The sequence below is a fragment of the Thrips palmi genome, unplaced genomic scaffold (genome assembly GCF_012932325.1).
Source record: "Thrips palmi isolate BJ-2018 unplaced genomic scaffold, TpBJ-2018v1 HiC_scaffold_6, whole genome shotgun sequence".
NCBI classification, from domain to species: Eukaryota; Metazoa; Arthropoda; class Insecta; order Thysanoptera; family Thripidae; genus Thrips; species Thrips palmi.
The window spans coordinates 3,878,995-3,902,861 of record NW_023144633.1 but is presented as its reverse complement, the minus strand read 5'-3'; the positions used below and the strand labels follow the sequence as shown (position 1 = coordinate 3,902,861).

General features: G+C 55.9%; 1 protein-coding gene across 2 annotated transcripts; it reads left to right on the top strand.

Moving 5' to 3' along the window:
* Positions 1–47: 47 nt before the first annotated feature.
* LOC117651795 (ice-structuring glycoprotein-like) lies at positions 48–22,221 on the top strand. 2 transcript variants are annotated; one of them, XM_034396143.1, is made up of 8 exons: positions 48–161; positions 2,382–2,485; positions 17,401–17,661; positions 18,167–18,344; positions 18,713–20,256; positions 20,399–21,240; positions 21,765–21,881; positions 21,959–22,221. In XM_034396143.1, the coding sequence occupies exons 3-8, from the start codon at positions 17,420–17,422 to the stop codon at positions 22,030–22,032; spliced, it is 2,997 nt and encodes a 998-aa protein (XP_034252034.1). In that variant the 5' UTR covers positions 48–161; positions 2,382–2,485; positions 17,401–17,419; the 3' UTR covers positions 22,033–22,221. The 2 variants fall into 2 exon arrangements, with proteins under 2 accessions (XP_034252034.1, XP_034252035.1); XM_034396144.1 differs by lacking the exon at positions 2,382–2,485 and having other exon boundaries at positions 51–161.
* Positions 22,222–23,867: the final 1,646 nt, after the last annotated feature.

Below are 23,867 nucleotides of genomic sequence, written 5' to 3'. Positions count from 1 at the left end.
CATACCGGTTATGATTGATGGTTGGCGCGGGGTCGAGTGGGTGGGGTGGGGCGGCGGATCGGTAGACAGACGGACAGCAGCTGGTGACGAGTGTGACGAGTGAAGTGTGAGGTTGAAAGCCCGCGCGTGTGAAAGCCTGAAAGACAACGTATTATATCTTGGTGAGTGTCATTTATCTTCTCTCTTTTTCGGAAACAATCACAACGAATGCGTCTTGCCGTGAAGGCGCCCCGGCACGCTGCAAGGAAAGATAACGCCCCCTCCACCCTCTAACCTCTCGCGTGCGGTCTCTTCCGTTGCAAGAATTTATACAATCCTGAAATGAATTATCATCAGCCTGTGTTTGAAAATTCTATCAACACTCATCCCGAAGCGCCTCGGAGCTTTCGCAGCCACTGACACATCGTCAATAAGTACAATCCTCTCACCCTTTGGTGCACCTGTTACAGCCTGTTAGCAGTAGCACTCAAACAAGTTGTTGCTGGTGAAACAATTTGGAAGATTGTCATGCACTGAAGCCTTTTACTTTAATCTAGGCATAGTCTTTTAGATACTTCTGTATTTTTATAATGAATAATTATGAAAATGAGGACTTATTTTTTCATGTTCGCTTTGGGGTTTACTTCCAACGGGTACTTAGAATGTGTTGACTTTGATGAATCAGATCCCCTCTAGGTATGGACATGATAAAATTCGTTCATATTCTACTTCATTAGAGTAATATAGGTGATTAACTTCAATGAATCATGAATGATCATGAATCTCGTGTTGAGCGCACAATGGTTACCTTGTAGCCAGTCACACTTGCTAATTCGTTCACTTGCATTGTACGTCCATTTTTAAAGACCGTCTCTTTCCCAATCCATTTATGCTGTGGCTTGAAAAGAAGCTATTTTCAGACAGCTTGGAACAGATTTTTTTTGATGAATGTCGGTGTTTTAGCATGCAGATTTATCCATTAGTTGAGGAGGAAAGCAAACGGAGGAGGGGCATGGAAGGGTTGGGGGTGGGATGCCAGACAGCCTGTGCCTTCATACAGATGACTCAAAATTAAACACAATGAAGAAAACAAGGAAACATTAAGAAATGATTGAGTTTTGAACCCGCGACACGGTAGGTTCCTGGCACCCCTTCCCTTCTGGCCGAACTTCTGGCACTGCAGGCCGTGTCATAAATGCCAGGCGTGTATATAACTGTTTGATGACGTCACCATTATGCAGACATGACTGCATGCTCGTCCGGAACTACACTGCTGTGACGTCACAGAGGGGAAGGACGCCCCCAGCCTCACGAGCCACCCCTTCCCTCCCCTCCCCTCCCCTCCCCTCCGCTCCGCTCCGCTCCCCTCCCCTCCCCTCCCCTCCCCTCCTCACCCTTCCCCACCTCGTGCCATTCATTTTGGTTACGAAATTAAGTCAAGTTAACCCCTTCCGTCTGTCTTTGAATCGCGTGTCGATTGATTTAACGCGTTGGCGTGGAGAATTTGGCCGCCGCCTCCCCTGCCCGGAGCGCGATGCCTGTTTTTAAATTATTAATGCTGCGTCTTATTTTATTGTTTAATGCGCTGGGGGTGGGGTGGGGTGGGGGTGGGGGAAAGACGATTACAGTGTACTGATCGATGCAGCCAGCAAGCCAGCAGGTGGCGGCAAGTCGGTTACTAGTCGGCCGGAGGTAATGAAACCATGGACCGCGGGCGGCGTTCACACTTCGTCGCTCTGTCTCTCTCGCTCTCCTGGGGCGTCCCCTGTGGGTGCGAGAGAGACAGAGCGACGAGAACGACTCTCGGAATCAGTCTGCTCGGCCGCAGCGGCGCGGCATGGAAACGTGGCATCTGCGTTGTTTAGTCATTCAACGGCGATGATCTGCCTCGCCTGGCACAGCACACAGTGGGCCAGAAGAGCGGTGGAGGCGGCCGAAGTTCAAGACGCGTTGAGCTCCAGAGTCGCTGAATGGGACTCGAAGCGAACGTGTGACCCCACCAATGGATTCCTCGTTCGGAGAGCAACCCATTGGTGGGGTCGCACGTTCGGTTCGAGTCCCATTTCGCGACTCTGGAGCTCAAAACGCGTCCTGGATTTTGACCGCCTCCACCGGTCTTCTGGCCCACTGTGCGTCGGGGCGGGTCTGGGCCGCACTGTGGCGCCGTGCGTTCCACAGGTGGTCTACGCGGCGAGGAAACACAGTGGCGGATCCAGAGCTGGGCAGGGGGTGGAGTGGCGAAGTAGTTGTTTTTGCCTACCTTTCAGGCTGCCTTCTCAGGCGGGGGAGGGGGGGGGCAATCTGTCCTTTTGCCTCACTCTAGATCCGCGCTTGAGGAAGCAGCCTCGGCGAGTAGTTTGCGCGCTGCACTGCTAAATCCCACTTGCTTCTTCGCTCCATAGGTTCCGAGGGCGGTGTGGACAAGGACGACGGACGGCAGCAGTTCCTGGTGACTAGAGGACCGCGACGGCGACCCAGCATCGCGCATCGCATTGCGCCCCCACTGGTAAGGGCCCGGGCGCAAGCCACGTGCATTTTGATTCGGGGGTTGAAAGCAAAGGGATTGGAGCCACGGCTTTCCGGCTGCCGATGGGTATTCATTGATTCCGCGATGGCGGACAAAATTCTCGCCCGCTCCCCCCAGCCAGGCAGGCAGGCAGGGCGCACAGTGGGCCAGAAGACCGGTGGAGGCGGCCAAAACTCTAGACGCGTTTTTAGCTCCACACTGTTAAAAATGTTATGAATTTTCATTACAAATATGCATTGAAAATTCATGAACGCAATTAAATTTCATAGCGGCCATAAAATTTCATAAATATAATGAAATGTCAGAACACATTCCATGAAACGTTATAATATCTCCTTGAAAAATCAAGTCTGCAATGAAACGTCAAGAAATTTGATCAAAAGTCAAAACGTGAAACTACAAATTTAGTGTGGTTCTGAAAATTTATAACCAAGATATAAAATTTCATGTCGGTCTTTGACTTGTGATGGGCAGGTTTTGATGGCTCTTACACTGATAAAAATTTTGACGTAACTTAGCGACACATTTATTGCTAACTTTTTTAGCGACAAGATTTGTTGTGGAACAAATAGCTTGTTAAACCGTAGGCGTATTGGAACTAAGGGATAATTTCACAACGACTAAATTGTAATAACGCACCAACAATAACACATCAACGACAAGTATTGAAAGTCCAAAAGGTATTTTGTAATGTCTGCGACTATATTCATAGAGTTATTTTGTCGCTAAATTTATTTAGCATGGTTTTTTTAAACATTAGTAATTTCCCTATGACTTAGAAGAACAAAATAGATGATTATTCATAATTTGCTTTAATTGAGCAGATAATTGCAAAAGATGTTGTTTCCACATAAATTGTATCGTAAAGAGTGATAACAAGAATTTTGTCCTTCAACGACATAATGTCGCTTACTAGACTCAACGACATTTGTTTCGCTTTGGTTCATGATGAAATTCTATGTTTTGGAACGACTAAATTTTCACTCATCTGATTATTTCTGTACAACCATTTTTTAACAGTGCACATTGCCCGGGTGGAAGGAACTTCAGGTTTGACTGAGTTTGAAGCTAATCGTGATTCGGAATATTCCTATGCTCTTCCCTGAGTAAATGTAGCGTGATAATATGAGTATAGTAAATCAAACGTCGCACCAAAAAAGAATTTTAGTATCATTTAACGCAAACTGTGGTCAATCCACTGCTCACATGGTGCGGCCTGTCAGCCACCTGGGCTCAAAGTCAGGTTTCAAGAAGCTGCCGCTAGGTGGCGCTCGGAGTGCCGTGTTCGTTCACTTGTAAGTTTTGCCTATTCATTTAAGTAAAATCAATATTTTTTCAAAAGTTTATCCTTGGTTACCTAAGTGAATATCTACTCTAGACGTATGCTAAAAGTGTTAAACAAAATATTACTCTGAAGTCGAGAAAAACGCAGAACCATGTTGCGACTCGCTGGCGCCTACAGTCGGCCATTGGGTTAGGTCCAGCGAGAGCCTCCTCGTGATTGTAATACAACTTGCCGCCAACTCATCTCACTGAGTTACACTCCGGGTTAAGCTCTATGTCTAAGGTGGACTTAGCCCGCTTGCAATTTTTAGAACTGGTATTGAACTAAGAGTCAAGATACCGGTCGAGATTACATCACCCGTTTATGAAATACAATACCACAATTGGAAATAAAATGTCAAAACTCGCATATGAATTTTCATTAACAATTTAATGAAGTTTCACAACACTTTGCTATGAAATTTCATGGTGATTTTCTGCAATGAAATTTATTTCATTGCAGAAAATCGCCATGAAATTTCATAACAGAAAAGTGATAATAATTACATTAACATGTTATGAAATTTCAATCCGAATTTTTTAACAGTGCAGAGTCGCTAAATGGTGCTCGAGCCGACCGTGTGACCCCACCAATGGATTGCTCTCCGAACGAGGAATCCATTGGTGGGGTCACACGTTCGGTTCGAGTCCCATTTAACAACTCTGGAGCTCAAAACGCGTCTAGAGTTTTGGCCGCCTCCACCGGTCTTCTGGCCCACTGTGGGGCGCCTCCCAAGGCCCCATTTAATGCCATTCCAGGGCTCCTCGTATTTTAATTTCCCGGCCCCTCCAATATAATATGAAATTCAGCCCCTGGGAAGCGGGCAGCCGGCATCTCGGTGCTCATCGTAATCTAAGACAATCCGAAGCCCCTGAATACATAATACCTTACAGACTGTCGACAACGATAACAGTCGTCCAAATATTGGTTTTGACGCTGGCCGGCGGCAGAGGGCGTTGTGCGGCGTGGTGCGCGCGACGAGCCACGATGCCGCTTTGTGAAACGAGATTTGCATTCGAAATTTTTTTTTTCTGCTCGGTTTCTTTTTTCTCTCGCGCTTCTCATCCGTTCTTGCTTGGGGGTAATTTGAAATTCAGGATGCCCAGTGCGGCAGTGGCCTGGCAGTGGCCTGGCAGTGGCTGGGGGCGCCTTATTGGAAAATGACCCACCGACGGCCAGAAGCGCGCGCCAGAACGCCAAGTTTTTGTCTTTGCCCCGCCTGCGGCCTGATTCCGAGAGTCGTTTTCGTCGCTCTGTCTCTCTCGCACCTTTAAGGGACGCCCCATGAGTGCGAGAGAGACAGAGCGACGAAAACGACTCTCGGAATCAGTCTGCTGTTTGTTTTCGGGAGGAAATCACCGAGGCGAGATTTCTTAAGGCTGAAGATTTCGTCGGATTTCTCAAGATTTTAGTCGATGCTACGCCCAAAATTTACTCGTTTTTGACCTTTTTTTGGGGGGCAAAGATTTCAGATTTCTAGAGATTTCTAGCGCTCAAGGGGACACCAGATTTCTAGAGTGGTGGCCCCCTCGAAGAAAATGGATAAATTTTGCACCTCTCCGGCTCCGCGTCTTTACATTGATGCGTGCCCACGTCCGTGTGTGTGTGTGTGCTCGCACGCACACACCTTCACGGGGGGCGTGGCGAGGGGGCGTGGCTAGTACTTGCGAGGTCGCGTACGGCCATCAACGGAGCGAGCACGGCCCCATAGACCGCCCCAGCAGACGCTAGGCGTAAGACCAAAACGACCCTGTAATATCGGGTATAAAGCGACCGCGCCGTGCTCGCCGTGGCGTCGCTCTCAGAGACAAGATACGTCTTCGTCGCTCTGCCGGAGTAAAATACCATCAGGAAACATTTCCCGATCCGCAGCGCGGAGCCCGTCGACTCCCCCTGGGCGTAAAGTGACGCCAAGTGTTGTTGCACGCTTAAAACGTTAGGATGTATTTTGAGCATATGTAAGGTACAAACTATTTAGTTTTTAAGACGAAGAAGTAGTTCGTTACGAACGGTTTTCTTTTCAAGCTCACGTATGTTCAAAGTACTTTGTCATATGGAGCCTCTGACTTTAATAGTTCGTAAGGTTTACAAAGTGTGCTGTCGTGGAAATGGCAAGAAAAATAGGACGATTTTCCGCGTTTTTGGTTTTTTTTCGGCTATTTAAAAAGGTTAAACCATGATTGTCGATTTCAAATTGTGTCCACGGCGACTCTTATAATCCAAGAACCTAGAATGATATAACCTAGGCGACTGCAAAATTAAACAGAGGGGGATGATGGCAGAGAACGGGAAGAAAAAAAAAAAAGAACGGGGCGAAAAAAAAATGGGGCGGAAAACAAACGGAATCGGAGGAAGGAAAGAAGAACAATGATTGCCCGGTCCGCGTTGTTGGCATAATAAAAGGCGGATAAGAATAATACTAGAGCTGTCTTGCAGTGTCGTGCAAGGGGAGCGGCAAGCTAATGAAAAAATTGAAACGACGACAAAGGAAAAAAAAGTGAGACTGCGAAAAAAAGGGAAAAAATCGGGGCTGGTTCTTAATCTAAAGACGGACAACATTTGAAGCGTTCTCCGTGCCTTACAAGAATTCTATCTTCCGATCATGTTCTCTGACTGAGGGTGAAATCGGTTTGTCTCCGGGCTGCCGGGCGTTATATTATTTTTTTCCGGTCGCCACCTCCCCTTCGACACTTTTTTTTCTCTCCTCCGCTCGAGGTGTCGCTAGGCGGCGCCAAAGCGGGCCTGGAAAAAATGATGCAGAAAATTGTGGAGGTCGCGAGTCGCAGGTTTTGGCGGGACCGGTCCAAGTATGCTTCGGTATGCCAGCCACGTCGGCAGTCGCGACTGTTATGACTCCGCTGCCGGGCGGGGCGGGGCGGGGCCGCCAGGGGCGTTCGCTGGGGTCGTCGCCGGCACCCACCACGGCCTCGGCATGGCCGTGCGGAATCGCCCAGCTTATGTCGAAATCGTTTTGAACGACGGAACGGCGTGCCAATGAAAACCGTGAAATGCGCAGTTCCACCAGTGGCGCTCCCTCTCCCTGTCCCCCTCCCCTCCCCCTTCCCCAGCCCCTCCACCGCTCCGCCGAGGAGGGTGGCCTGTACAGTGGTGTCACTAGCCGAACGTCTCGGCAGAAACCTCGGCAAGGCCGCACAGTGGGCCGCGGCCTAAACTCAGGACACGTTTTGAGCTCCAGAGTCGCTAAACAGGACTCGAACCGAACGTGTGACCCCACCAATGGATTCCTCGTTTGGAGAGCAATCCATTTGTGGGGTCACACGTTCGGCTCGAGTCCCATTTAGCGACTCTGGAGCTGAAAACGCGTCTAGATTTTTGGCCGCCTCCAGCGGTCTTCTGGCCGGACTGCTTGAATCCCGTTCAACAAGCCGCGCCTCGTCGGCTCACCTTCGCCTGGATGACGAGCAATTTCTCGAAATTCCGCACACGAATTCTGCTCGCTGCCCGACCGGCTTCCCCCTTGTTTGCTCTGTCGGTTTTGGAGCTCGGAAATTGGAAACTGACCGTGCGCGGACGGTGCCGCTGGCCCGAGGAGGGACGGGGGGAGGGTCGGGGGTTCGACTCCCGCCGGGGCCGCGCGCCGCCCTGCTCGCGACTTGTCCCAATATGAAGCTATTACTGTATCGAATCGGCCAGGCGGGGCCACTGCGAAACGCTGCGGAACGCTGCCGAGGGTCAGCGGGGTCAAGTGGACCTCCCCTCCCCCCTCCCCCCTCCCCTCCGTGTCCACCCTCCCCCTCCTCCCTTATACTGCCGCTCCCTCGGGACGTGTTATGTGCTCTATGTGTCCATCTGTCGGTGTTTGAGTGGACAGTACATACTATGGCTATTTCTGCAGCATCACACACGCACACACACACACACACGCGCACAGACGTACCGCGCACTCTCATTTCGCGCCCCGCTATAAACCATATGTGTCGGCACGGCGGCGTCGGTCTCTCTCGCACACTGCGAACGCCGGCCGACTCAGGCCGCGGGTGCGAGAGAGACTGCGCACGCGGCGGAGACGCGCGCGCGCTCCCGGGGGATGTTTGACACGATTTTCATTGTCCTTTGGCGACGCGGCCGATCCGCGGCGCGGTCATCGTCGTCGTCGTCCTCGCCGGCGGACTCCCCGGGCGCCGCGATCGGAATCACACGGACTGGAATATGAGGGCCGCGGCGGCCGAGGCACGACGGCGACGTCGCCGAGGCCGAGCGGCAGCAGGGCGGTCGGGCGGCCGAAAACAAGGAAAACACCCCATAAAGTATCGACCAAATCACGAACGCCGCCGGCATACGATGACCGGGCGTGCATCATTGATGCCGGCCCCGGGGACCTTGTCCACGACGGGGAGCAAGAAAAAGCGCTCGCCGCCGGCCGGGGCCGCCAGCACGGCCAGCACGGCGCGCCGGAGGGTTGCAGGATTCCCAAGTCATAGACGGATTGGAGGTGTTGGGGGAAATCAGCGCTGCCCGGTCCGGGTCTCGCTTCTCTGTCGGGCGGTGTGCAGTGCACGGCTCTCGGGCTTAGTCTGCTACACTGGCACCGCTGAGACTCTACTTGGTTCGGCCTCGGCTTGGCCTCACCTTGGCGTCGGCTTGGCCTCACCTTGGCCTCGGCTTGGCCTCACCTTGGCCTCACCTTGGCGTCGGCTTGACCTCACTAGCGTCGGCTTGGCCTCACCTTGGCGTCGGCTTGACCTCACTAGCGTCGGCTTGGCCTCACCCTGGCGTCGGCTTGACCTCACCTTGGCCTCACCTTGGCCTCACCTTGGGCGTCGGCTTGGCGTCCACGGCCACTTAGCGTCCTTTGGGCCTCAGCTTAGCGTCGACGACGGGGCCTCGGTTTGGCGTCGACGTGGCCTCGACGGGGCCTCGGCTTGGCGTCGACTTGGCCTCGGCTTGGCGTCCACTTAGCGTCCACCGAGGCTCGGCTTGGCGTCGATGACTGGGCCTCGGCTTGGCGATGGCTTGGCGTCGACTTGGCGTCCACTTAGCCTCGTAGCGCGGCTGGACCTCGGTTCAGCCTCACCTTGGACGCGGTGCCGGACGCTGGACGGAGCCGCGAGCCTCCGCGCTGTCGCGGCACTGTCACCCCAGAGGAGCCCCACCGCCCCGCCCCCGACCCCCGGGACTTTTATTCAATGTCATGTCAACACCAGTTTCAGTGTCAACACGAGGGACCTTCAACCCCGGTCTGTTTCCCTCAACAAAAAGTGAAAACGCCAAAGTGGAGAGGGGAGGGCCGCGGGGACACGCGAAAAAAGGGAGAAGGAGAAGACACTCCGCAACTTTCTTGTCGCCGCCGCGCCTCGCGGTTCGCCACTCGGCCGCTCATTTTTGCAGTGTACTTTCGACAAGGTTTTGCGGCGGCCCACAGTGGGCCAGAAACCGGCGGAGGCGGCCAAAATTCTAGACGCGTTTTGAGCTCCAGAGTCGCTAAACAGGACTCGAACCGACCGTGTGACCCCACCAATGGATTGCTCTCCGGACGAAGAATCCATTGGTGGGGTCAGACGTTCGGTTCGAGTCCCATTTAGCGACTCTGGAGCTCAAAACGCGTCTAGAATTTTGGCCGCCTCCGCCGGTTTCTGGCCCACTGTGCAGCCGGCCGTCTTTCTTAGTCTCGCGGCGTGATTGGAAGAAGTGCGATCGTTTGTGGCCCAGCCTCGCGAGTTGAAGCGCGGGGAGCCCCTGGCGGCTATGCGGTCCCGTAAGACAGGCGAGTGTGGAGGGCTGCCTACTCCAGGCGCCATTGCCCCTTAGGGCGGCTGTAGGGTAGGCCGTCCCGCCACACCGCGCCGTCGGCCCCAGACTGATTCCGAGAGTCGTTTTCGTCGCTCTGTCTCTCTCGCACTCACGGGGCGTTCCGCATGGGTGCGGGAGAGACAGAGCGACGAAAACGACTCTCGGAATCAGTCTGCCGTCCGCACGGCGAGGATGCCGTTGACGACTTCGGCGGCACCGCCGCACGATGACGCCAGCTCAGCAATTTTTTTTTGGCCTCCATCTGCTGGTCATTCCTCTCCCCCACGTCGGTCCACTCCGAGACCTCGTCCGAGACCCACTCCGCGGCGACGGCGGTCCATCGCGCCGCCACGCCCCCGGGGCTAGAGTGGAGGACAGACTCGACGAAGGAGACCAGCGCGCGCGCGTCAAAAAAAAGGAAGTCACATATTGTCCAGTGAGCTGTGGCGGGCCGGCCGGGCGGGCTCTGGTTGAGTCCAACAAGGCCGTCAGGGCCGTCCCGGGGGACTCCCTGAGGGGCACCTTGCCGTCCACCAGGACCCGTCCGGGGACGCCCCCTCGCGTCGCCCCTCGCCGCCCGGCTGCTCGCCTGCGCCCGCGATATTTTATTCAAGCTTGTGTCGAGTCAATCAAACGGAAGGAAGTCCGTTGGCCGGCCACTCCGGCGTCGCGGGGCCTCGGTGGGCGTGGTGGTGGGGAGGCGCCCCGCCGGGGGTTGGCCGCCCCGCCCCGCCCCGCCCCGCCCCGCCCCGCGGCGTTATCCTTATGGCGGCGCCGATGCGACCGGAACTGTCCGAAAAGCAGGGCGGGGCGGGGCGCCGTGACTTGGCGCAGCTCGAGCTGACGGCATCCTGACGGCAAGATGGAGCGCCGTCCGATGAGTCTCTGGACCGGCGGCGCAAAAGTGGAAGTGGGCTTTCCGGTGTAGGCGCTGCCAGGGCGCTGCCATAGATGTATCGAGCCGCTACAGTGTAGCGCACCTTTGGGGACAGGCAGTAAATGAAAGGCCAGCCTCTTTACAGAGGGGTGGCTGAGAAAACACATTTTGTTCACGTTTGACTGCGTTTGTGATTTTCTGTCTTGGGCCTTCGCTGCGTCGACGCGCAGCTGCCGACTGTCCATGACTGTCCTTGACTGTCCATGACTGTCCATGATGGCTGCCTATGACTGTCCATGACTGTCCATGACTGTCCATGGCTGTCCATGGCTGCCCATGACTGTACATGACTTCCCATGACTGCCCATGACCGTCCAGACTGTCCATGACGGCACCTGGTTCGCAGCTGGCCACTATGACTTCATCCTTTCGCGGTCCACCGCGGCGGGCTCTGCACTGCTAAAAAATAAATAACCCAGAAATCGCTAAACAAAAATGATGGACGACGACAGAGCGTCCAATTTGTTCGACGTTTGCCGGAGGCCTTGGACTGGCCGCGTGATCTATCCGAGCCGAGCGGTGGCCAACGCACAGTGGGCCAGAAGCCGGTGGAGGCGGCCAAAACTCTAGTCGCGTTTTGAGCTCCAGAGTCGCAAAGCAGAACTCTAACCGAACGTGTGACCCCACCAATGGATTGCTCTCCGGACGAGGAATCCATTGGTGGGGTCACACGTTCGTTTCGAGGCCTGTTTAGCGACTCTGGAGCTCAAAACGCGTCTAGAGTTTTGGCCGCCTCCACCGGCTTCTGGCCCACTGTGCAACGCTGCAGCGAGTCGCGGAGCGAAAAAAGAAAAGCAGAAATAAAATAAAGAGCGAGTCATAACCCTGTCTGCCTTCGTCGTCGTATGACGAACGCGCTCCGGATTCGGAAGGCTGTGCCATCAAGCGGGAACGCGGATCGATCAATCGATCGAGTTTCGAGTTACGGCTTCTGGCGACGAGGAAAAAAACGGAGCTTATTGGCGGCTATGACTTGTCCGCCGCTCGGTCCGGGTTACCATGGCGACCGTGGCCTGGGTGGCCCCGGAGCAGCGCACAGTGTGCTAGAAGACCGGAGGAGGCGGTCAAAATCCCGGACGTGTTTTGAGCTCCAGAGTCGCTAAACCCATTTAGCTCGAACCGAACGTGTGACCCCACCAATAGATTGCTCTTCGAACGAGGAATCCATTGGTGGGGTCACGCGTTCGGTTCGAGTCCTGGTTAGCGACTCTGGAGCTCAAAACGCGTCCGGGATTTTGACCGCCTCCTCCGGTCTTCTGGCCCTCTGTGCAATGTACGGCCAAGCGGTGACCAGTGAAAGTCATCATGTCACTCACGTGCCACTCGTTTTGAAGCGGGAACCTGGCATTTGGTTCCCTTTGCAGTGTCGCAGCATGTCCAAGTTTCCGCTTCGATTCGCCCGTATCGGCCAGAGGGAGGAACGGGGTGGCAGCGAGAAAGCCGAGAGAGAAAAAAGGAACCGACAGAAAAAACATATTGTAACTTGTGTTCCACAGAGCTTAATACTTCTTATTCCCCAAGCTCGTGTCTCTTTTCTATTTTTTTTCGGCCCGCGCGTGAAATAGAAGGATAACACTGGCCATTTACAAGATAATTTCGGGCTCCAGTGGGGCGGGTAGTTTTATCCGGCTTGGGGTGTCGGCGGGCGAGCGCGGGGCGGGGCGGGGCGGGGCGGGGCGGGGCGGGCAAAGTCCCCGTGGGACTTGTCGCGATCCGGCCGCGCCGGTTTCAGTCGCCTCGCGTCAAATCGCGTCTTAATTTCGGTGACGACTCCCAAAAATATATATTTCGTGACAACTGATCCGACTACGGATTTTTGCTTTAAAAAAATTAATGGACGTGATAGCACTCTAAATGTTGTAGAGTGAAGATTCTCCATATTATGGTGAGAATGTTCCATGGTGGTGCAATGCCTCCATAACATACCATTCAGAATTCACTGTAACTTAAAGATATTTTTACGAATTTCGTTGGTATTATGGAGAAAATCTCCTCCTTTACATGTTGATGCAGCCTTTCACCGTAAGACATTTGCAGTGAGGCTGAGCTTTTGACACAGATTACAAGTTTAAAATCGATGAGATAGCTGACTTTTTTAATAGTCCCCTCAAATCTTATTTTTAATTTTTTAGATGCTTTATTTGACAGGGTAGAATGTCGCCAAGTCTCGACGCACTCGCTCCTTGTCCGACACCCCGTCACCTCACTTGACGGGGGAGAGAGATGGATGTAACAGATATAACTAAAATAAAGTAGGGGCGCGCATAGTGCGAGGGAGGCGTGAAAAGATTATTGTGATGTTGGAATAACTGGGCGGAATTGTTTAAAGAGCGGTCGGAGCGGAGGGTTGGAAGGCGGGCGGGCGCGGCGCTGCAGGGGTGGCACGTCGCTCTGTCTCTCTCGCTCTCGGTCGCGGCGTGCCGCTCTGTCTCTCTCGCACTCGGTCGCAACGCGCGGCGTGTCGCTCCGTCTCCCTCGCACCCGGCCGCGGCCCCGTCGTTCCGTGTCAAGCTGACATTACTCGATTATTAATCAAGTTTGCGCTGCGCTCGTATTGAGGGCTTTGGAGGCCCGGGGCGCCCCGATGGCTGGCTGGATGGCTGGCTGGCGGCCCGGCGGGGCGGACGGGGCTGGCGACACGCGAAGTGCGCCGGCACGGAACGCGAGCTCCGACTCCAAATCAATCCCGACCCTGTACACTCCAAGAGTCGTCGCTCTGTCTCTCTCGCACCGATGCGGCACGCCCCATGAGTGCGAGAGGGACAGAGCGGCGAAAACGACTCTCGGAACCGGTCTGCTGGTAGTGGAACCATCCTCGCGAGGGTCAACTCAACGACTGCTGACCGATTCCGAGAGTCGTTTTCGTCGCTCTGACTCTCTCTCGCACTCACGGGCGTCCTCTATAGGTGCGAGAGAGACAGAGCGACGAAAACGACTCTCGGAATCAGTCTGCTGGGGCCTTGTAAACCTTGTTCGGCGCACCAATTTTTGTTCCGAATCGGGGATCCCTTCGCTCGCCCCGCCCTGGCGCGCTCGGCAGAGCCGTGGCGGCATTGTCCGGCAGTCAATGGGCGCGCGGCAGTGATTATGCTGACGCGGCCTGATTAAGCCAAGACGGAAGGGGTGAGGGAGCGCAGCGCAGCGCCGAGCATTATGGACCATAAGCTGGCATTCAGCCTGCCAGCGACCTGCACTGCCAAAAAAAGTCAAGTCGAATCGACTTACGTGTTTTTACAGATTTTCTTTTACCAGTTTACAGCCGCTTACACCCAATTGAACTTATTGCTTTTTTCTCAGGGTGCGCAAACTTAACCTATATTGACACTTTGGGCTCCTATATCTTGTAAATGGCTAGAGGAATAAGTTATGCACAGGACAACTTAAATTTAAAATTAAATATTGAATTTAAATTACTCGATGCATGCCTTTTTATCTGTAGCAGTTTACGAACTAAAACTACAAAAATTTCACCCTGTTGCTGTTTTTGGTTCTATTAACTAGATCTTGGGAAAGAGAAGAATTCATCGGGTGTCTTGGTCGAATGGATCGCAAAATATCAATGAAATGGTCCACGGCGAGATCGGTTCCAGGTTTCCGTAGGAACTCCCTGAAAATCGCCTATACTTTCACAATATGCTTCGTGGGAAAACCAGGAACCGTTTTGTGCAGTCGACTTGATTCAACACTTTTACAGTGTTGTTCGCTGCGAGCTGAGCTGTGTGTACTAACTACCGCACCCTTTTACTCTGGCCGGCTCAAAGTCTCACCGTGTTTTTCGGTTTCAGCGTTGTTTTAAAATTTCTTGTTTTCTCTTTTTTTACGCGCGCGCGTTGCGGCGGCTGGTGGCGCGGTTTTTGGCGCCGTCCAAAGAGCTGGCGGTGATGATGTGGGCGGCGAACGGCCCTCGCTGCTGCATATTTGATAATCCATTCCGCCAGTGGCGTGGCGTCGCCGTGGCGTGCTCCCGAAAGGGGTGGGGGATCCTCAAAACAGTCACCACCGCGTGGCGGTGGCGCGATGCGACCGGGCCGGGGCCGGGTGGATGGAACGGATAGAATAGGTAATGCTTATGGCGGAATCGATGCGCGCCGGGGATAGAGCGAGCGATAGAGCAGCGCGCCGAGGGGGGGGGGGGATAGAAATTAGACGTCGCTGCACCCTGCACTGGTTCACAGCTCCAGCCGCGTGCGTCGGCAATACCACGTTGCCCCGGACGGCGAAAGGGTTCCATGTTTGCTTTGCGGATAACGCCGTGTCCGATGCACTGGCATTATGCTCTTTGCTGTCTCTCTCGCACTCGCGGGGCGGCCCGTGGCGGTGCGAGAGAGAGAGAGAGAGAGAGAGAGAGAGAGAGAGAGAGAGAGAGAGAGAGAGAGAGAGAGCGTCGTGGCCTCTGTCGTGGCCGTCAGCGCCTCCCCTCCGCGTCGAGGCACTGCCGCGTGACCCCGCCGACCGCCAAGGCTGGCGCGGCGCTAAAACAACATAAATCATAACACGGCCGGCACGGGGCGCGTGGCGCTGGAGTGTGTACAGTGTACACGGCCTCCACAGTGCAGTGGTGACACGGCGCCGCGATTACACCGCAATCAGATCGGCCGGGCCGGGGCGGGGCGGGGTGCCGCAGCACAGTGGGCCAGAAGACCGGAGGAGACGGTCAAAATCCCGGACGCGTTCTGAGCTCCAGAGTCGGTAAATGGGACTCGAACCAAGCGTGTGACCCCACCAATGGGTTGCTCTCCGAACGAGGAATCCATTGGTGGGGTCACACGTTTGATTGTAGTCCTATTTAGCGACTCTGGAGCTCATGACCCGTCGGGAGTTTTGGCCGCCTCAACCGGTCTTTTGGCAGCTCGGAGCCCCGCTGCGACTGACGTTCAGTGGACCACTCGAAATTTAGCGCCACACCCCCACTCCAATCCCGAACCTGGATCGTGGAATATGATTGGTCATTTGGTGGCGCTAATGGCTGGTCTAGCTGCGCCACTGCTTGCACTGCTCGGGCGGCGCTGGCGTGGCTGCCCTGGCTCCTTTCCCCCCTTTTTTTGGCACGGCTTCGTGGATCCGATAAGCCTAACTGAAGCGCCCCGTACGGCCGCAGCGGCGGCGCGTCGCCACGCGACCCATTTCACGGCCTGCTTGATGTGCATCTGTGTGCAAACGGCGGCGCCCCGCCCCGCCCTCCATAACGGTGGCTTATTGTCGCGTCATATCTGATCCAAGGGCGTCGCGGCGTCGCGGAGGTGTGTCGTCGTCGTCGTCGTCGTCGTCGTCTTTGTCCCCCGCGCGTCGAACCCGGTCGCTCTGTCTCTCTCGCACTCGCGGGGCGTCCCGTAAGGGTGCGAGAGAGACAGAGCGAGCACGCGTTTGGCTTGAATTATGGCGAGATGCGATCGCCCTGCGCTGGCGACGTCGTCGCGGCGCGCGTCCAGAAATAGGTGTCGATTTGTGGCACCCCCGCCTCGGTGCCACCCCTTCGTGCACCCTCAGTCCATCACGAGACTGGAAAAGTTAATGACATTTTTCGTCCGGTTTCGTGTCGTTATGCTCGTGAACGCTCACTCCTAGAGGCGTTTTGAGCTGCAGAGTCGCTAACTGTGACCCGAATCGAACGTGTGAACCCACCAATGGATTCCTCGTTCGGAGAGCAATCCATTGGTGGGGTCACACGTTCGATTCGGGCCATATTTAGCGACTCTGGAGCTCAAAACGCGTCTAGGATTTCGATCGCCTTCACCGGTCTTCTGGCCCACTGTGCCTCCTCCTCCTCTCGCCTCCATCTCCTCCCCGCCCTCCGTTTAGCTCTATAGTAACGGAAAGATGAGCGGCAAAAACATTCCGAGATCGCCCACTCGTGAAAACGGAACCAACGGAACCAAAACAAAACGCCCCTCTTTGCGCGGCGTGCGTGCGTTGGCGGGTGAAGGCGCGGCGTGCGCGTGGCGTGCGCGGCACGTGCGTGGGCGGGGCGTTATGAAGATAAGAGGCGGGGCCTCGCTCTGTCTCTCTCGCACCCCTCCGAGCCGCCCCGCGAGTGCGAGAGAGAGGGAGCGACGCGAGGCGACGGCAGGCCGGGAGGGGCGGTTATGAAGATAAAGGAGCGAGGGAGGCAGAGTTATGAAGATAAGAAAGTTTGATGCCGCGCGCCAGCCAATCCCTCGGCGGGGGTGTGGCGGCCGCGATGGGGCGGGGCGCGGCCACACTGATAGGGAACGCTGCGCGATATTGCTTTGCTCTTCTTTTCTTTTTGATATTTTTTTTCGGGAACAGGTGCTTTGTAACCCCGTCCTCTTCCTCGCAAGGACTAGGGCGGACTAGGGTTGTCCAGGACGCTCAGCGATTTCGTCGCTGTCTCTCTCGCACTCATGGGCGTCCCGTTTGTGTGTGAGAGGGACAGAGCCGAGCAGAGCGACATAGGCAACACCTTTCCGAAGCCTGATCGTGACCTACTCGAACACTCGAACCAAACGTATGACCCCACCAATGGGTTCCTCGTTCGGAGAGCAATCCATTGGTGGGGTCACACGTTCGGTTCGAGTCCCATTTAGCGACTGGAGCTCGAAACGCGTCCGGGATTTTTTCAGCCTCCACCGGTCTTCTGGCCCACTGTGCGCACAACTCGAGGAAATCATGAGCACACTGGTAAAACAAAGGCATAAAAATTACGCCCTTTAGGGCATAAATACTCTTTTACGCCCTTCCCAAGGGCGTAAATGGTATAGGAATTTCAAGCAAAATTTTAATGCCCTTCCCAAAGGAATTAACGATTTATGCCCTTTAAATCGTTTACGCCCTTAAAGGGCATAATTTTAATGCCTTTGCTTCATCAGTGCATTTGTTTGATAATCCCCCGGAGCTGTTCTCACTGACGCCCCTCCGTTCCAGGACGTGCCGCGGCGTCGCCATGTCGGCGAGTGGCGACGTGTCCGACGACGGCGAGGTGTCGCTGACGACGTCGGACTCGTCCTTCGGCACCTCCTCGTCCAACCCGACGCCCGACAGGCCGACCTCCGCCAGGGCGACCACCCGACTGCCTGCCGCCTACTCTGTGAATTTGAACAGAGACCCGGACGTGTGGCGTTTCGACGAGGCTTGCCGCGCTCGCCGGGCTGCTCGCCGGAACCAGAAGGCGAATGGCAGAAGCAGGTACGCCTCGGTTCGATCAGCTGTTTCCGTTTGTTTCAACTGTGATGGTAAAAGTATAGCGTAGTTCTACGCTCCATCCATACAAGCATAGAACTATGCTTGAAGACCTCCCGCGCTTGTGCAAGCGCACAACTTCGCTTCAAAGCACTTCCCGTCATGCATTTTAGATGGGAGGAGAAGAGCGCACGAGCTCTGCAGACTGATTCCGAGAGTCGTTTTCGTCGCTCTGTCTCTCTCGCACCTGTGAGGACGCCCCATGAGTGCGAGAGAGACAGAGCGACGAAAACGACCCTCGGAATCAGGCTGCTGGTACGCTTCAAGAAGGGCGTACATACCGTATGCTTCACGAATAGCCACTAGACTTGATTCCGAGAGTCGTGTCCATCGCTGTCTCTCTCGCACCTAAACGGGACGCCCCATGAGTGCGAGAGGGACAGAGCGATGTAAATGACTCTCGCAATCAGTGTGCTGACCTTGATGCTGATGCCACGCCGACGGTTTCCAGGACTGTGCCCACGCCGGCGAACTTGGTCCCCATCCCTACCAGTGACGTGCCAGCCCAGCGCAGGCCGGCGGACCTCCGGATGCTGCTGAACCAGAAGCGGGGCTGCGGCAGCGCCGCGGGCAGCGCCGCGGGCAGCGCGTCGTTCGAACACGACGTGGAGGACGGCGGCGGCGTCCCGGTAAAGCTTGCTGTCGTCTTCGTCGCTCCGTCTCTCTCGCACTCGTTACACAGTGGGCCAGAAGACCTGTGGAGGCGGCCAAAATTCTAGACGCGTTTTGAGTTCCGGAGTCGCTACACAGGACTCGAACCGAACTTGTGACCCCACCAATGGGTTCCTCGTTCGGAGAGCAATCCATTGGTGGGGTCACACGTTCGGTTCGAGTCCCATTTAGCGACTCGTCCGGAATTTGGACCACCCGTCGGTCCTCTGACCCACTGTGCAGAAGAACGCCCCTTGAGTGCGATTTAGAGAGCCAGCCTGTCTGTAGCTTTCAGCCGCCACTGGCCGCCACAGCTGCTTTAACGCTTCGTCTCGTGTTGCCGCAGGTGGAAGTCTACGACGACCGGGAAGTGGTGCTGTGCGATGACCGGGAGGACATCCAGGTGGTGGTGCACCGGCAGCGGGAGACCCGCGACCACCGCCAGCACCGCGATGACGGCATGCGCCGCGAACGCCAGGATGACAGCCTCCGCGGACGGCAGCAGGACCGCCTGCCCGCCGACCGCCACCGCGCCGCCTACTGTGCGTGCGACCAGCAGGACGAGGAGCAGCGGCAGGTGTGCGCCGTCAGCAGCAGCGCGCCGCCCGAGCGCCGCGACAGCTTCAGCTCCACGAGCTCCGTGGAGGTGCTGGAGTACGTGAAGCCGCCTCCCGAGGTCGTGGACCTGTCCAGCGACTCGGAGTGCTCGACCAAGTCCCTCGCCGCCGCCGACGACGACGACGACTCCGAGACCGAGTTCGACGATGATGAGTGCGAGTTTGAGTCCGAGGAAGGCACAGTGGACCTGGAGGACGAGCCGACGCCGACCACCACACCCTCAGAGTGCCCCCTCCAGGACACCACCGCGAAGACTGCGTCCCCCGACACCGAGGAGGCCACTGCCGGGAAGAACATGGCCACGCCGCCGGCAGCCCCCGTGTCCGCTCTCCAGGACGGCGCTGCCGAGACTGCGTCCACCGCCACCGAGGAGGCCGTCGACTCGGGGCCCTCGCTGAACAGCTCCGCCGAGGACGTGGACGCCGCAGTGGCTGGGACTGGTGACTCGGAAGCCAGTGTCGCGGTGGAGGCTGCCTCCCATGGTAGCTCAGCCACTGTGTTAGCTGGTGACTCGCAGGCCAGTGCCGCGCAGCCTGCTTCTCCTTCACTCACTTTCAAGCTCGACTCCATGGTGGAGGGTGCCTCCCATGGTAGCTCAGCTACCATGGCAGCTGGTGACTCGCAGGCCAGTGCCGCGCAGCCTGCTTCTCCTTCACTCACTTTCAAGCTCGACTCCATGGTGGAGGGTGCCTCCCATGGTAGCTCAGCTACAGTGTCAGCTGGTGACTCGCAGGCCAGTGCCGCGCAGCCTGCTTCTCCTTCACTCACTCTCCAGCTCGACTCCATGGTGGAGGCTCCGCCTGGTAGCCCAGCCACAGTGGTAGCTGGTGACTCGCAGGCCAGTGCCGCGCAGCCTGCTTCTCCTTCACTCACTCTCAAGCTCGACTCCATGGTGGAGGGTGCCTCCCATGGTAGCTCAGCCACTGTGGTAGCTGGTGATGGTGACTCGCAGGCCAGTGCCGCGCAGCCTGCTTCTCCTTCGCTCACTCTCGAGCTCGATTCCATGGTGGTGGGTGCCTCCCATGGTAGCTCAGTCACAGTGGTAGCTGGTGACTCGCAGGCCAGTGCCGCGCAGCCTGCTTCTCCTTCACTCACTCTCCAGCTCGACTCCATGGTGGAGGCTCCGCCTGGTAGCCCAGCCACAGTGGCAGCTGGTGACTCGAAAACCAGTGTGGCGGAGGGAGCATCTTCTCCTGTGGCCCCCAAGCTTGACCGCATGGTGGAAGCTGTGTCTTCTCCAGGAACTCCTCAAATGGCTTCTACTCCTGCAAGGTTAGTTCGCGTGCAAAGTAACTAACTGGTTCACCCATAAATTATTTACAATTTTGTCGCAAGTTTTTTAAAACTACCAAGTCTTGTTTAAAGGCTTTCTTTGTTGCTAATCGTATGTTTTGTGCATCTTTTCCGCAAACAGTGCCAGTTTTTCCAACTTCTGGCGGCCTTGGGGTTCACCCGCACCCCGGTCTCGGACCGAAGAGGCCCCAACAATTGTTGAGGCACCGGTGAAAAAGAAGAAGAAATTGTCACGGAAGTCTCGGGAGATGGGTGTGAAGGAGGAGCCGACGAAGAAGAAATTGTCACGGAAGTCTCGGAAGAAGGGTGTGAAGAAGGAGGAGCCGACGAGCCCGCTCCTGCTGCCGATCATGTCCGCTGCCAGCCTCATACCGGTCATGAAGCTGAAGAGAGAGCGGCTGCTGCTGGAGACGCTGGAGGCGGACCAGGAGCCTCGGCAACCCGCCGTGCAGCCGGGCCAGGCCACTGTCAGGCCCAAGCCGATGCCGGCCAGCAAGCGGCGTGCACTGGAGGGCCTTGCACTGGCAGGCGAGCCTTCAGCCTGCCTGTCGGCCTCCAAGAGGTGTCGCCCGGGTGCGGCTGATGCTCCCAGCGCCGAGCCCAGCACGCGCGCCGCGAAGAGCCCAGTCTGCGCCCCGAGGCCAGCCCTGCTGAAGACGCCGGAGCCAGGGGAGCAGGCCTCGTCCTCCAGGACGCCGATGATGGAGCCAGTGCCGCGCCCTGCCGGCCGGCCCTTCTTGCTGCCGACGCCGGCCTTGCCGGCCTTGCTCAGGACGCCCTCGCCGTGCGGCCGGAGCACACTGCAAGGCCAGCCACGCGCCTGCAGCATGGACGCGGACTCGTCGTCGCCGGGGTCGTCGGGCCCGCCACGGCACCGCCGGAGGTCCGCGGCAGCCTCCTCCAGCATGGGCGGCAGGATGGCGAGCAGGGATGTATGGCAAGCCAACGCGGCGCGGGGACCAGGTAAGCAAGGAGAATCTGACCAGGGCACAGTGGGCCAGAAGACCGGTGGAGGGGGCCTAAACTGTAGACGCTTTTGAGCTCCACAGTCGCTAAATGGGACTCGAACCGAACGTGTGACCCCACCCGTGGATTGCTCTCTGAACGAGGGATCCACTGGTGGGCTCACACGCTTGGTTTGCGTTCCGTCTAGCGACTCTGGGCTCAAAAGCTTCGGCCGCCTCCCCGGGCCTTTAGCCCACTGTGCAGGGACAGCTCTAGAATTGTTTTTCGGAGGGACACCTGCCCCGAGGTGGGTGTCTGACTCCCTTGGCATAGACACTGGATGGAATGGAAAGGGTTGCAAATTTAAGAGAAACTTTCCGTGCTCCTCACCTTATCATATTTTAGCGACTGCTTGACCATCAATAATGTGCCGATTTTGTACTGACAGTCCGAAATCAAACTGTGAAATATAATCCTGCTTTCAGGTTTTTATTTTAGTCCTTTAAGGTTTTATGCCACATGTGTTTTCTTTATTTTTGCAGGAGAAGTAATAAATCGTTATATTTATCCTTGGGCTTCCGCTCCAACCCCTCCTTCGCCAGCAACGACGACTGCCAACCAACCAGGCCTACCAAACCCTGCCTTTGGTGGCCTTGAAAGTAAGTGTTCACTTTTTGTGTCCATTTTAAACAGTATTTTCATTCAAAATAATTTATTTTTTTCCGAACTATTGCAGATGCGCTATTGCGGAACCCTGCTGCCAGATTTATGAATCCTTTCTCAAGGAAAGCTCATAACCCATTCCATTGAAAATGTTCGAGTACTTATTTTGTCTCTCTCTGATTTTTTTTTACCTGTGATCAGTATCTAATCAATACTGACTGAAAATTGTTCGAGTCCTTTTTTTTTTGTCTAACAAATTAAGCTTAATCCTGAAGATTGTTTTCACTCAATCCAGGAATTGAATCTTTGAATTATAGAGCATTTATTTTTCACTGACTTGCATTGTCCTCATTTCCCTTCTCTTTTTCTGTAAATGTTTTCATCCTGCAGCGTCTGGGAGGGGATCCTGCATGTGCCCGTTTATGGCTTTGAGTTTTGCTTCGCCTCACCGTGGGGAGGGCTCTCTGGGCCCTGTTCGTCGGCATGGCAGGCCAGGACCAGCAGACTGATTCCGAGAGCCGTTTTCGTCGCTCTGTCTCTCTCACACTCATGGGGCGTCCCGATTCTGTGCGAGAGAGACAGAGCGACGAAAACGACTCTCGGAATCAGTCTGCAGGCCGCTTCCCCGGCGGGGTATTCTGCATACCAATTTCTGGCAGCACGCGTCGGCCGATTCGATACACTGTCGCGCGTGCACTGCGAAATGGAGCGTGATGCACGGCCGTGAGACCGCGCCACCCTACCTCCGCACAGTGGGCCAGAAGACCGGTGGAGGCGGCCAAAACTCTTGACGCGTTTCGAGCTCCAGAGTAGCTAGGACTCGAACCGAACGTGTGACCCCACCAATGGATTGCTCTCCTAACGAGGAATCCATTGGTGGGGTCACACGTTTGGTTCGAGTCCTCTTTAGCGACTCCGGAGCTCAAAACGCGTCTACACTCTAAATGTAGGGTGTCCAGAAACTGGGCGCCTTTGTCGCCCGCCCCACTTTTTAGGGTGCCAAATGTCGCCCAGTTTCTGGGCACCTTTGTCGCCCAGTCTAGGGGTGGACAATCCAGAAAGGAACCTGCCTTCACCAATGGCTCAGCAGCGACTAAGGTGCCAAAGGTGCCGAGAATCTGGGCACCTTAGTCACCCAGGATCTAGACACCTGTGCATCCTCTACCATGGGAGAGGGCCGGTTACTGTATGATTTGTCCACCCCGAGACTGGGTGACAAAGGTGCCCAGAAACTGGGCGACATTTGGCACCCTAAAAAGTGGGGCGGGCGACAAAGGCGCCCAGTTGCTGGGCACCCTATATTTAGAGTGTAGAGTTCTGGCCGCCTCCGCCAGTCTTCTGGCCCACGGTGGCACGGTTCAGCCCCTGCTGGCTCTACCACCCGCCGCGCCGCAGCGCACCGAAGTGAGAGGGGTTGCCTACCCCGGCGCCGTCCGGCCGCGCAGCGGGTTGCCTATGCTCGGCTCTGCGGGCGCACTGGCCGAACCCGAAATCAGTGTTGCAACCCAAGGAGGCGGAAACCCCCACGATGTCTGGAAAGGGTTGCCAACCTCAGCCTTGCCTACCAGGCTGCGCTTTCGCTCCCGAAAAGTTGCCGGGCTGTCTAGAATGCAAGCTGAGGCTGGCAACCTTTTCGACTCGGTAGGATCGTGGGAGTTTTCGCGCACTTGCATGGCAGCGCTGACCGAAGTAAAGCTCCGTTTGCAAGCAAACAGTACCTAGCGACTAATTTCTAGCAAAAGAAGACGAAACCGTGGAAGACCGACATGTCTGCGAGGCGAGGCGTCCTGAAATGAGGAAGGTGGTTCAGGGAGAGCTGCCGCGTGGGCGTTTTAAGACCCCCACCCCGTCGAGCACCGCGCCACCAGCCGCGTGTCGTGCTCTCTCTGTCTCTCTCTCTCTCTCTCTCTCTCTCTCTCTCTCTCTCTCTCTCTCTCTCTCTCTCTCTCCGTTCTACCCGCTTTGCAGAGCGCGAATATGTG

Coding starts and splice junctions, on each gene's coding strand:
- LOC117651795 (XM_034396143.1), top strand. CDS start 17,420: ATGTCGGCGAGTGGCGACGTGTCCGACGACGGCGAGGTGTCGCTGACG. Junction 17,662..18,166: donor AAGGCGAATGGCAGAAGCAG/GTACGCCTCGGT, acceptor GACGGTTTCCAG/GACTGTGCCCACGCCGGCGA. Junction 18,345..18,712: donor AGGACGGCGGCGGCGTCCCG/GTAAAGCTTGCT, acceptor GTGTTGCCGCAG/GTGGAAGTCTACGACGACCG.